The sequence below is a fragment of the Scleropages formosus genome, chromosome 22, assembly GCF_900964775.1.
Source record: "Scleropages formosus chromosome 22, fSclFor1.1, whole genome shotgun sequence".
In the NCBI taxonomy this organism is placed as follows: Eukaryota; Metazoa; Chordata; class Actinopteri; order Osteoglossiformes; family Osteoglossidae; genus Scleropages; species Scleropages formosus.
In genome coordinates, this window is record NC_041827.1 from 23,380,948 (window position 1) to 23,394,708 (window position 13,761).

Consider the following 13,761-nt stretch of genomic DNA (forward strand, 5'->3'; position numbering starts at 1 on the left):
GCAAATCGACAAGCCCTAACTGACAGACTGCGGCCGAAAAGAGTGCAAACGATCGCTTGTGACACGCAAACGTATAATGCTGTCTTATGTATTTCCGCTATTAATATGTGATACACGTACAGTAAATACCGTGGACACACACACACACGCACATATGTATGGAGAGTATATTTTTTGAGTTTTCGTTATGGGGTGAAGTACAGGAGGCTACTTGTGTGTTTCCGGTAAGGAGGTCAAACGGCGTTGATCACTGAACTCAATCTTTTGCTCTCTCTCCGACGCACAGCCATGTCCAGTTACCTGTACATCGTGAAGTACGAGTTCCCGCTGGTGATCCAGGCCTTCCTGAAGGTGGACAAGCCATCGGAGTGAGTGACTCTCTCATTTACTCTTGGGTCGTTAGTAAGGACAACTGACGCAACTCATCTCTATCGGCCAAGTATGTTTGCGGGAACAAGGAATGTGAGTTGGTGGATGATGCTCAGTGAGACCCACTTAACATAGGAGAACAGCATTAAAGTAAAGCAGTAAGTATGAAGGAAATACAATATAAAACACAATAAATGTTGTGCAGATAGTAGTGCAGTTATTAACAGGAATGTGAAATGGGATTTGAGTCAGTAAATTCTCATGGAGACATTAAATGAGAAAATAAAAACCCCTTACTGCCCTTCCGGATACTCCGCGAGAACCGAATTCTCCCCGCCAGCTAAACTTAAATGTACTGGCCATCCGAATGGAGTCCAGCAAATGCTCCATACAAGGCAGAGTGGTCCAAGTACCCCAGCTGAACACAGACATTCCCGAGTTTAACTCTTCAAATAATGGAGACTTGTGGCCTTGGCCTTCACCCCTGGTCTTGAACCATGTCTGCATCATTAGCCCTTACGGTGTCCAAAAATGAGCCGTTTCAAGCTACCTGTCAAGATGTGCTTATGTGTCCATTTAGGTAACGGAAACTTTTGGCTTGGTACGAAAAATATGTTTGGTTACAAAGAGAAGTCTCCTAGAAAAAGGCCAAATTATACCTGTAGTTGGCATTACGTACACATTAAAACTAGTGTCGCCGAACGGAGATGAGCAAAACAGAGAGCAGTATGAAAGTGCTGTGTCTGTGGCTAAGAGGAGGAAGAGCAGTGGGTGACTGTGTGGAATCTCATTCGTGGTATCGCTGTGATGCTCCGGCTGGTGACCTCAGTCCCCTGAAATCACACTGCTCTCCAACCACCGTCCTCCTGCGTTTTGGCCAAGTTTTTCACCTGATCAACTTTATTCTGTCGAAGCTGTTCCCTTGTTGCGAACCAAATTGAAACGTCACTCTTCGCTGGCTCTGCTTCAGCCGCTCTATTAGTTGTGGGTCGGCCCAAATCAGAGAAGCGGCGGGCTGTTTTTGTGACGGGTTGGTCAGCCAGAGGTCATGGGGACTGAGCTACTTAGCAGATGGGGCGCTGCCACGGAGACGGGACACTGTCTGGACACTGGGGGTAGAGGTCACTTATGAAGTTCTGCGACAGCTCGTCTGAAGTCCTCCCGCTGGGAGATGTCTGTGGAGCTCTGCCGAAGTCCTTCAGAGGACGGGTCACATCTTTGCTCTTATTTCTCTCATTAAATCTAATTCCTGCCATCTATACCATGTCCAGGCTGAAAACAGGAGGGGGTGAGAGGAGAGGAGCCTTGAACTCAACACACTGCTAAGATGCCTTGCTGTTGTGCTTAAGAAAGTACTGTTTCAAATCACAGCCATTTAGGAGCTGCTGTTGCAGCTTTTCATTTCAGTTTAATTTAGATTTACTATAAATACAGACATCTCTTGATTTTATAAACTTGGTTAATTTCTGAAAACAATACAGATACCAAAATGTCAGATACACACCCACTGTCTGGGCTGCTCGTCCCATGTGGGGTCGTGGGGAGCCGGAGCCTAACCCGGCAACACAGGGGGGTAAGGGACGCACCCAGGACAGGACGCCAATCCATCGCAAGGCACCCCAAGCGGGACTTGAACCCCACACCCACCAGATAGCAAGACCCCATCCTACCCACTGCGCCACCGCACCCCCCAGTGTCAGATACTGAAAGCCCATTTGCCTAAATAGGAAAAATAAATAAATGAAATGTGCTGCTTGTGTAAGTATTCAAACCCTGTGCTCCAAAAGCTTCAAGTGGCAAATTGTTCCTGAACAAGACACATTTGCTTCTTATTTGGACATAACTGAATAATTATTTTCTACCAGCGAGCAATTAAAGGTCACATTTTTCTGCATATGAAAATCACTCTGTGCAGGGCTCATTAGCTGGGCTGTGGACATGGAGACTGAAGACAATATGAACCAAGCAAGAGGCGACGTGGTGTAACTGCATATTTTGTACAACTCATGCCAAAGTGCTTGGATGGCCCACTGAGTCCTATTGGATCCCTTGTCAGGAAGGTGTATGACAACACAGTTTCTGTATAACGATGGCTGGCTGTCTGTCAGACCTTTGCACCCAAGCAAGATGTAAACCGGTACGCAACAGACACCAGCCATCACTTTGAAGGAACTGTAGAAGTCACTTGCTGGAACGGGGTACATGAGTCCACAATATCAAGCGCTCTCCATAACACTGACCTTGGGAGGGTGGCAAGAAAGAAGAAATTGCTCAAGAATATCCATGAAAAGGTATGTGTGGCGTTTGCCACAATGCATGAGGGACCCAGCAAGGATGTGGGAAAAGGTGTTGTGGACAGATGAAACCAAGATGGAGCATTTGGCCACAGTTCAAAGCGCTATGTATGGCACACACCTAACACTCCCCATGCCTCAAAAAACATCATCCCTACAGTGAAGTATGGTGGTAGCAGCATCATGCTGTGGGGAAGCTCTTCATCTGCAGGGACTGTGAATCTTGTCAAGACTGATGAAAGAATGGATTGAATTAAATGCACAGAAATACTGGAAGAGAACCTATTAGGCTCAGAAACTGAGGCTTAGGATAGGAGAAGTTTCACCTTCAAGCAAGACAATGACCCCAGCACAAGGCTAAGGCCACACTGGAGTGGCTCAACAAGAAAAAAAAAGTGAAAGTCCTACAGTGGTGTAGTCAATGTCCTGATCGCAACGCCATTGAGAAACCGTGACCCTTTTTTCAAAATTGCAGTCTGGAAGTGCCGTTCAACCAACCTGAATGATCTGTAGAAAATCTGCCTGGAACAACTGGACAAAATCACTGCTGCTGTGCAGTGTGTAAAGAACGCTTATATTTACATTTACTCGTATAGCAGACACTTTTTTTTCCAAAGCCATGTACATGTTAGAAAACCACACAAGTGCGCTACATCATCAAAGAGCTCTAGATGCAGACATGTGAATCGATTCCTGATTATGAAGCACTGAATGAGGTAATTGCTGGGTTTGCTTTTGGGTAGTATGTTTTGTAAGCAAATTCGTTTTTATTGTATCTATTAGACCTCAACAACCAAGAATGAAACTTATGCTAAAAAGACAAGTGCAGACAGCAATTTAAAATACACACACACACACACACACACACTTTCAGAACCGCTTGTCCCCTACGGGGTCGCGGGGAACCGGAGCCTACCCGGCAACACAGGGTGTAAGACCGGAGGAGGAGGGGACACACCCAGGACGGGACGCCACTCCGCCGCAAGGCACCCCAAGCAGGATTCGAACCCCAGACCCACCGGAGAGCAGGACCCTGGTCCAACCCACCGCGCCCCCTCCAATTTAAAATAAATAAGGCAATTTACTGTAAGTGTGTTACATGTTATGGTTTAACATCTCTACTGTATGACAACACTGTCACACCATGGCCAGTCTGAGAACATATTGACTGCGCAACATGTCAGAGAAACGGAAGCATTTTTTTAAAAACTGCCACTTACAGTAGCAGTGCAGAACATGGGCATTTAACCTCAACAGTAAAAAGAGGGAGCAGAACATGACTCGGCGAGTAAAATCCATGAGCTAAATGAATGGAGAACTGCCGATGGTACGTTGCAGACGTGAAGCCTGAGATTTAGACGAACATTAACGTCTCAGATTCAGCATTGTTGTTTGCCATGATCCCGACACTACAGTTCATCTCTGAAAGTTCACTTTTGTCACCGTGTTCCTCACAGTCCTGGGAGCTCCTGTTCTCTGCTGCTGGACCGAGTGCCGTGGGGATGTGAAAAAATCCAAAGTAAAGGAAATGTACATGTAGATGTAGATGTCAATGACACATTGCTGCCTGGCCAGGGAGAGCAACTAGGGTTTGTATGAATATTTCTAGGATCTGAGGAGGCTTGGAGAGCCCGGTGTCACCTTCTCACAAGTCCTGGGGGAACTTGCTTGGCCTGGTCTGAACTGGACAGAGACTAGGGGACATAGAGGCTTTGTGGGACTGTGTGGCGGCACTTTGTCTCACGTCTAACAACAAATGAGGATCCGTTTCAGTTGCCTGTTAACTCGTTACATTGTGTTTCCTTTGCGTGTGTAGCTTACTGCTGTCGTTCGCTTTAAACGGTCTTTCTGGAGCATTTGTCTCCGATGGTTTTCGACGTGAAATCATTTAATGTGTTTTTATTAGATCAGAGGTTATTAACCCTTTCTCAGCCATGGGCCCCTTCATGAATGTGACGGCACGCTAAGGGCCACTCGTACAAAACATCGATAAATTTAAAAAAAAAAAAATTGCGCTCAGTTTATTTCACTGACACTTGATTATGTTCGTGTAGAATTATGTGACGGAAAACCCGTTGACCCGGACCTCATGGAGCACATGTCCCGCGTTACAGCGTCTAGCTGTTTTGCTGCTAATTACCGTTTACTGCACGCGTGTCGCTTAAGCAGTCGCTACATCGCAGCGCGTGGTTTGTTGTGAACTTAGTTACGAATGAGAAGGAGCAGCACTGCGTGCGCACCCGGCGACGGCGGTGGGACGCAGAGGAGCGGACGGGTTCGACTCCGGCTCCGCCGCCCCTGCTCTCTGGTTCCTCGCAGCAGGGAGCTCGCGCGGCGTCTCGTTGGAGCGCGGCCGCTTCTCCGTTTGGGGGGACGCTCTGCGGGACTCGTGTTTTTCACCGTGACGTCCTGCGGACTTCGGCGGACGCCGCTCGTTCGAGGGAGCCGCGGATGCGGTTCACAGCTCATCCGGTAGCGCCTCTTGACCGCAGGCTCTTGGAGGCGTGTGTCCGTCGGGGTGAAGACGTGCTGAACAATTCTGTAACGTGGAACTCGCAGCGGGGTACGAACGTGGGTTCCCAGTAATTGTAGGGCCCGCGGAGTACTTCCGGTGTAAAGGCACACCGAGGCCGCAGCTCTCTCTCGTTAGTTGCGCGTTCGTTGTCACGTTCCGCAGAGGCTCCGCAGAGGCTCCGCAGAGGCAGCTTCCCGCTTCCTGCGTCACTCTATTAGCTCCTTCCCCTGGGCTCGGAGGAGGGAGACGTCCGGCCGGCCTGTGCCGCGGGGCTCTCGGCGGCGCGTCGCCCTCCACGATGCCGAGAGCGGGGGTCCTCCGTCGACCGTGGCGCTAATCGTGTGCCTCTCTCCCTCTCGCATGCAGTGAGTGGTACCTGAACGGCAACTACCTGGTGATCATAGTCTCCGTGAGCGTCATATTACCCCTGGCGCTGATGAAGCAGCTCGGTGAGTCTCTGTCCCCCCCAGCAAACACACACCGTTTCAGTACACGTGTTCTGGATGTGTAATACGATGATATAGTATATAGTATTACATACATATTATAGTATATAATTTAATGTAATATTACCGCGACCCTGCTCAGGACAAGCGGTTATTAAAAATGGACCGAAACTGTATGACTTTTAATTACATGGTGAAATATTCCGCTTTGGTCTCGTTCAGTAAAGGCCACTGTTGATAAATGTTCTCCACAAGAGACATCTGCTCTCTTCTCTCCCATCTTGGCTATTTTTAAACCATAATTTAAACTCGTGTTGTTTTAAGCTACGAAGATGATAAATGACGGAGGGCAGTGAAAGCCCCCCCCCCCCCAACCCCCCCAACCCCCCCAACCCCCACCTCCCTCCACTGGGCTGGGAGTGGAAACACCGAAAGGCTCTGCGCTCGTTTTACTGCTGCTTCACTCGACCTTGAGCGCCGTTTCCTTGTTCCCAACGTTCCTTCCTCCTCTTTTGTTTCCTCCTTAAAAATCTTCTTGATTTCTGCGTGAAGAAATAATAACGATAATTTTCCTGTCTCTTTGTTTAGCACATTCTCTTGTCGTCCTTCCCTCTCGCCTCTCTCCCCGTTCAATTTGTACGAGAATTTCTCCTCGTTAGTATCGACCGAGGACACTTCTTTGCGCTCGGCAGAGCGTCACGTGTTTGTGTGCGACGTGCTTCGTAAACACGCTTACTGCGTAAAGGCGTATACGGACCACCCGGAGTTGCTCTGCCCCGTCAGTCCTCGTCCTCGGAAATCACGACCGATCTGCCGATCGCTCCGTTGCTGACGACGAGTAAGAACTGAGCGGTCTGAGCCGTAGAAGGAGCCTCTGATTCCAGACCCTCCGCCTCGGAACATAACTGAGTCCGTTTTGACTCGTAAGCTTGTCCATCCTGCCATCAGCGCTAAACGGGTACTGTCGAGCGGCAGGGAAAGTAAACTCGTAGATAAAGGTCTACATGTTAGTGCTGCTTGCCTAGGGTTAGGGAAATAAGACAGAAGAAAGCAGACATCCACCCCCAGCTTAACATGTTCTGGTAAAGCAATCCTTCTGTTCAGTTGGATTCTCCCACGAATGATGTTTCTCCTCCGCTCAGTATGCTTGAGGGAGGGATACCGAGCACGAGTGACGGAACACATTTTTTCCCAAAACAGGCACGTCGAGGGCGGGCCTAAAACAAACAGCGATGACTGATGGCCACGTTAATGTCGGCTAATGGCCTTCAGGCAGCGCGGCTCTGCGGACGGGGTAGGCGGAGGCAGCGGCCCGGCTGGACTCGGCGCCGCGTGCTGCACGAGAGTCAGGCTTCACCCCGTTTACCGGCTCTGCTGCTCCTATGGAAACGGCATGTTCTCGGACCGCTTTCAATCTTCCCCGGACGTTCTCCTGCCGGCCTTTGACCTTCTCTGTCCATTCGGAGAAACGCGCAAACCTGCGTCGTCACTCCGCTTGTCCCGCTCGAGGGAACCCAGGAGCCGCAGGCGACTTGTCTGGGAGGCGAGCTGCTTGGCCTCGGAGGCTCTCGTTGGTCCGAAACGCTCTTGCGGCTCAGCTGGCCTCAGCAGGGATGCTTAAACTGTAAAAAAAAAAAAAAAAAGGCACATTTTACAGGCGGGCTGTTTCCGAAGCCTTCGTGTTCCTGCTGCTTGTGCTGCCAGTGAATCGAGTCCCTTAAATCATAATTCCTACATCATAAGGAGCGGTTCGTTTACCGCGAAAACAGCCCTTCGGTGTTGGGGTTGACGGACCTCGTGCGTCGACACGTTGAATGATGTTCCTAGAGTCAAGCTGAGCTCAGCCTTTCTTGTTCAGGCAGGACAGCAGTTGGTTTCTGCTGCTGCAGCTGCCATGAGAGACGACGGGTCATTTGGAAAGACCGATAACGTAAAGAAAGAATAAAAGAGAATGAAGAGATTAATACTGTACTCCCCCCCGCCCCCCCCCCCCCCCCCATTGTAGGCCTGGTTGCAGAACATCAAGAACTGTGGCCTGAAAGCTCTCCATCGAATAACTGTCTCTCTGTGTCTGTGTGTCGTGTCCCTTTTCTCTCAGGATACCTGGGCTACACCAGCGGCTTCTCGCTCAGCTGCATGGTCTTCTTCCTCATTGCGGTACGTTCACGGGAGTGCAAAGCATGTGACGATCGGTTGCATTTAATGTTCCTTCTCAGACAAGCATGCAGCCAAACTGCCTGAAAGAAAGAGCGGAGGTTCCTTCTCCTGCCTGTTACTGCCCAACGTTTTGGGGGAAGAGATTCTGAAGGGCGGCGATTCGGCGGTTCCGGTTCTCAACTGTCCCTCACGCTGGGCGTCTGAGGAGACGAGGCACCCGATGCCACGTGCATCTCCGCTGCGCGTCTCCCCCGTTTCGGCTTTCGGCGATCGTTTCCGTGGGGACGCTTCTCCCCTGGCGTTGTTGTGTTTATTCATGTAGGAATACCTCTGTGACCTACTTTCCGCTCTAGCCACTAATCCGCACGCGCCGTGCTCTCGGTCCGTGGCGGACTGGCGCGAGCGAAGCCGTGGCTTCCGTGCTAACGAGAGAAACGCTGCTGCACCTGCCCCCAGGTCATATACAAGAAGTTCCAGGTGCCCTGCCCCTTCGCCGACTTCTCCTACAACGGCACGGCTGCGCTCAACGTCAGCGCCGCGCATTCCGTGGAGGACGAAGGTCCGAGTCCCTGTAACCCACGGATGGTCACCCTCAACTCACAGGTATCCCACGGGGGCCGCTCTCGGCCGTCTCCTCGCGTCGTTCGCGCCGCCGGTCGCGATGCAACTGTCGAGATCCCTCTCGTTTTAGTCTGCTTGTGGTCAGAGGTAAGGAGGGAAGGTGAGCGATAACAGGACGGGTGAGCAGCAGTAATGAGGGTTATGCTTTGAGGGAAAGTGTTACGGTGACAGTTACAGACAGAGTTACAGGGTTAGGCTGAGGGCTACGATGAAACGTAGGGATCGATGTGACGGTTACGGTGAGGGTTTCCTAAAAGGTAGCGAGTTAACGTGAGGTCGACGGTGAGTTGAGGAGTCACAGTCACGTTTCGAGAGCCGTGATGAGAGGTATGGTCAGAGTTAAGGAGGACGGAAGAGAAGCGGAAGCCGGCGTGCGCCGAGATTCGGCCTGCTGTTCTCCAGGGCTTTGCGTGCGCTCTGGTGCTGCTGGAAATACCGGTACTTAAGCCACTTTAATGGGCTCCTTCACCACCTCTCGAAAGCTCTGCTGTGGTCACGTGGCTGATTTCTCTCACCTCCCACGCCGGTGTCCTGAAGGTCGGCTCACCTGGGTCGGCGGGAACGAGGCCGCCGTGCACCCGAGCAGGCGACCGGAAGCACCGCGGACTCTCCGGTTCCGCTGGCCTTTCGCTCACGCGACGTATGTACAGTACGTGTCGGGCTGAGACGCGGTGCTTCCGACCAAGGCCCATCTTCTTCGGCACCGCTTCAACGGTGCAAGATGGAACTAAATGTAGGATTTTGCAGAAACCTCTTTAGAAGAACAATGTCCTTTCCCTCAATCACAGATGTTCATGCAGATGTTTGCGGCCTAATTGCTCCGACGCTGCTGGCGAGCCGGTCCAAGTTAATGGCAGGGAAACAATTAGCTTCCCGCAATGTTCTCTCAGCCTTAATAGGCTGTAAAACGGTAACGTGGTGCTCGGCGTCTTGCACCGGCAGTGTCGTATCCGTGGTGACGGGCTCTCGTGTCTTTCAGACAGCGTACACCATCCCCATCCTTGCCTTTGCCTTTGTTTGCCACCCAGAGGTGCTGCCCATCTACACCGAACTGCGCAAGTAAGTTACCCCCCCGTGTCGCTTTCAGCCCCCCGTTCAGATTCACTGCATTTGCACCAGTGCTGCTTGTTCAGTTTGCTGTCATAATCACCGTGTGGCGAGTGCTAAATACGGGCCCCCGGTCGGGATTTCTTGCAGAGCGTAAGTCAAAGTCGGCGCCTCTTTGCATAACGTGGATGAGGTGGAGCTGTAAGTGCCCCCAGTATTCAAGTTGGCCGAAATTGTCACTCCAGACAGATGTGTGTCTCCTCGGGGTACTGAGAACTGGAGAAACAGAAAAACTTGCCTAAGAGTGTGTGTGTGCGCGCGCATGTGGCTGTGCACGGACAGGACGGTACAAGTCTGGCATTTTCCAAAGCGCTGTTCTCTGTTTCCAGCCCCTCCAAGAGAAGGATGCAGCATGTCTCCAACATCTCCATTGCAGTCATGTACATCATGTACTTCTTGGCCGCGCTCTTCGGATACCTGACATTCTATGGTGAGGCTCGGCCTCCAGCCGGTCCCCCCGGAGCCTCGCCGTGCCGCATTTCTCACCCTCATCCATACTGCTTGCACCGCGCGATTTGCTCCGCGTCGGCTCCGTGCGCCGTTGCTAGAGAAGCCCACCGAACCGGGAGACGAAAAACGAGACAAAGCGAACGCTCTGGCCTGATTGAACGAATGAAAGATGCCACCTTGATAAATATGAAGTTTGTGCTATTTTGTCCAGCTCTGGGATGCTGGTTGTACAGATAAATTTTGCAGTTAATTCTTTTGGGATTTTCATGCAGCCTCTCTCGTTATTACAGCCAGCTGTGTCGCTTTGTTATAAGAAATGTGCAAAAAGCCGTCTTCCCGAAAGTGGGTCATTCTCTCAGTAACGTCTCTGCAAGATGTCCTTTGAATTCGTGCAACGTCAGGCTTGCTGCTCCCTCTGATGGCGAGCGATGCAGTCAGCGTTGGCCAAGGAGCGAGTGCACGTCACCATACGTCCTCGTGATTTTGGGGACGGTAGCTTGGCGTCATGCGTTGAGGACGTCTTTCTTAAATACTGCTTTTCTACACGCTACATTTCTTAGCAGCTGTAGCACCAAAATCACTGTGGTCTCAAATCGGGGCCCGTGATTGCTCTTTCCGTGGAGAGAACGTATCTCAAGGCCCCTCCTCCTGCGACTCTCCCTTTGCAGGCAACGTGGAGGCGGAGCTCCTGCACACCTACAGCCGCATCGACCCCTACGACAAGCTGATCCTGTGCGTGCGCCTGGCTGTCCTCACCGCCGTCACTCTCACTGTGCCTATTGTCCTGTTCCCAGTAAGTTATGCATCTCCACCCCCCGTGACCCCCGTGCTGCTGTTAGCTGGTGGCTCTTGGGCAACCGCAGCATGTCGAGTCCATTCTGAAAACTGGCGATGTTCTCGTAGCACAACGCGTAGGGGTAACGGTCACTAGGATCGCACCGCTCATAGTTATACTAAATATCAATGTGCTCAAATATAGTATTTTTTTTTTTACCACGGGACCCAAACTAATCATCTCGCTGTTTTCTGCCGTAAAGGCGGTGCTGCACTGCGCAGGTCTGGATGCGGCGTGTTCTTGCTCGTGACCCGACCCCCCCACAAACTCTTCTCTCCACCCCAGGTGCGACGGGCCATCCAGCAGATGCTCTTCCCCAACAAGACCTTCAACTGGCCTCGTCACATTTGCATCGCTGTCGTCCTGCTCACCCTCATCAATTTGCTGGTCATCTTCGCCCCCAACATCCTGGGCATTTTTGGCATCATCGGTGGGTTCCCGGGCCACCCCTGGGCTGGGTATTCCCTTCTGGGAGAACGTAACGCCGTCTTCCGTGAAAGGTCGTCTGAATCCCGGACGCCGGTGGCAGCCGTGCCGCTATAGAGCTCGTTGGCCTCTGCAAGCACCGAATAAGAAACTCAGTAAAAGTGAATCGATTGTTCAGGTCCCTCGTTTTATCCCACTTCGGCACAACTTCAGCATGGTGGTCTCACATTTTTAGTGTTTTAATCCTCAACGGTTTAGATCTCCTTTGCATTAGAGTCCCGAGTTTATTGCACTGTTCTCCCGAGAGGAGAAAGTCTTTTGATTGTTTCACTTGGAGAAAAGCCTATAAATCACTCGAAGAATGCATCCAGTAAGTGCTTATGAAAATCCTCCGATTAGTACTTACATAACAGAACTTTTTCAGTTTGGGTCATGACCTTTAATCTGACATTTACCCTAATTTATGTTGTTTTGTGAACGCTGTTGATGGAACAGTAAGTGTTGTTGTTCCCGCCAGTGTCTCTCACACACACACGCAGCCCAAATGACCTGGGCCCATGTGATGTCCTGAACATTGTCTCTCTCTGTTGGGTGACAGTGGAGTGTTGGGTTGGGTTGGGAGTCCTCCTTCAGCTCGTTCGTGGTGACGTCGCTGGGCTCCTCCGCTGCCGTGTCGGCCGGCGTCTTCAACTCCCTTTCTCTCCCGCAAGCTCCACTAGCGCACACACTTCAGCAGTCACACCTACGTGAGATTCACACCCCAGGAGCTGTGGCTCAGTTTGCCGCCTCATTTCTACACATCCTGTAGCACGTGCCTCTTCTGTGCCCTTTAGGAGCCACGTCGGCCCCCTGCCTCATCTTCATCTTCCCGGCCATTTTCTACATTCGCATCGTGCCCAAGGAGGATGAGCCGATGCGTTCCGTCCCCAAAGTCTTGGTGAGTGACTGAGGGACCCACTGGCTCTGGGGAGCCCCGTCTTACAAGCCTTGGTTCAGCTCGCGCCTTCCTCCATAGTGAGGTCCGGTGTCCGAGCAGTAGGAGGCGCTCAGTCTCTCCTGGTGTTGGGTGACTTTCTTTGCCTACATGTAACTGATGTACATGTAAATGAACACTTCACTTATGCTCTAGTTATGAACTTGCAGTAACACGCATGTCCTCACAGCTCCTCTTCCTGCTTTTCTTCCAGGCTGCGTGCTTTGCTGGACTTGGATTCCTTTTTATGATCATGAGCTTGAGCTTCATTATCATCGATTGGACGACGGGGAGCAAAAATTCTGGCAGCGGCCATTAGATTCCCACGTCCCTCATTTTCTAAAGAACTGTGCAGATCATTTTTCTTTTTTTGTTTCATACATTGTAGAGGATGCACTATCTCTTCCGGCAGGGCAGGGCGAGCCATTTGTAGGGGGGTGGGGCTTTTGAAAGTCCACCGCGTCGATCTCACAGCGAGCACATGCCCTCCAGACTTCCACCAGCCTCACCCCGATCTCCTAGTACCAGAGGCCTTAGGTGCTCATTTGCCTGCCATCCTTTCCTATGAGGATGGGAGGCTGCAGGTACTGAAACACATCCCACGCAACGGAGCGCGATGGGGGTGGGGTCGGGGGGTAAGGATGTGGATGTGTCCTCCTCCCTCGTTCGCGTCAAACTGGGACCTAGCAGGGCTGACCGCTCATGAAAACGTCATTGTTGGCCGAGAGCGACTTCTCTCCTCTCCTCTGCACCCAAACAGCTGTGGTCCCGAAAGCCACGGGAGTAACTGAGGTGTGTTGTGTGTTACCCGTGTGTTTCTGGACCCTGGTAACGTGTTGCTCGACTCTTTCTTGCCCTCTCTGAGGGCGAAGGTTGGCGAAGGCATGCAGCTGCGCCCAAAAGACCGCGGAGCTCGAGCAACGGCGGCAGAGCAAAGTCGGCCGCGCTGGGAGGCTGCGGTCAGGCTTCACGACCCGAAGGATAGTGCATCCTAAAAGCAGCAGAACTCGACCGAGGACCCCCCGCCCCGAAACCCACACGCCCCCCACCTTGTCAGCCCGTCACCTCGCACCTTCCGTCTCCGCAGACCTTCGCTTCCGGAGCACGAGTAGCGCCGACACGGCGGAGCTTTTCTCGCACCGTCGCAGCACACGCACAAGGGCTGCGCTACATGTGCCAGGTATTTTGTGCAATAGCCGAGGTGAAGCACGCCTATTGGGCTGCAGAGCCGTGCCAGGGGAACCGCAGCTGTCCGGTCCACTGTGCCCCCCCGCAGCAAACTTTGTGCTCCCGTTGAGCCGCTGCCTTTATTCCACCGTCCCCAGGAGAGAGCAATACAACATGTACGGCGTGTGGCCTTGTGTGTTAAACATACAGTAAGATGACATGAGCACATTTTAAAATATGCATTTGAACTATTTCTGAACGGAGCGGTCGAACGCCAGCGGGTGAAACCGAAGACGGCCCCCCAGTATACGGGACTCCGGATGTTCGTTGTCTGGTCGCCGGTACCGCGTTCTTACATTTACATTTATTCGCTTTGCAGACGCTTTTCTCCAAAGTGACTT

At 51.8% G+C, this 13,761-nt stretch overlaps 1 protein-coding gene across 7 annotated transcripts in view; it reads left to right on the top strand.

Moving 5' to 3' along the window:
* Window positions 1–13,761, top strand: part of slc38a3a (solute carrier family 38 member 3a) — a 36,721-nt gene extending 22,960 nt beyond the window's left edge. For all 7 annotated transcript variants that reach the window (XM_018734113.2, XM_029247703.1, XM_018734112.1 and 4 more), the window contains 10 exons: window positions 287–368; window positions 5,545–5,627; window positions 7,723–7,781; window positions 8,238–8,384; window positions 9,382–9,461; window positions 9,839–9,939; window positions 10,628–10,752; window positions 11,080–11,224; window positions 12,054–12,157; window positions 12,408–13,761. In XM_018734113.2, coding sequence (XP_018589629.1) covers window positions 287–368; window positions 5,545–5,627; window positions 7,723–7,781; window positions 8,238–8,384; window positions 9,382–9,461; window positions 9,839–9,939; window positions 10,628–10,752; window positions 11,080–11,224; window positions 12,054–12,157; window positions 12,408–12,512 — 1,031 coding nt within the window. In that variant the 3' untranslated portion in view covers window positions 12,513–13,761. The remainder of the gene's footprint in view (window positions 1–286; window positions 369–5,544; window positions 5,628–7,722; window positions 7,782–8,237; window positions 8,385–9,381; window positions 9,462–9,838; window positions 9,940–10,627; window positions 10,753–11,079; window positions 11,225–12,053; window positions 12,158–12,407) is intronic.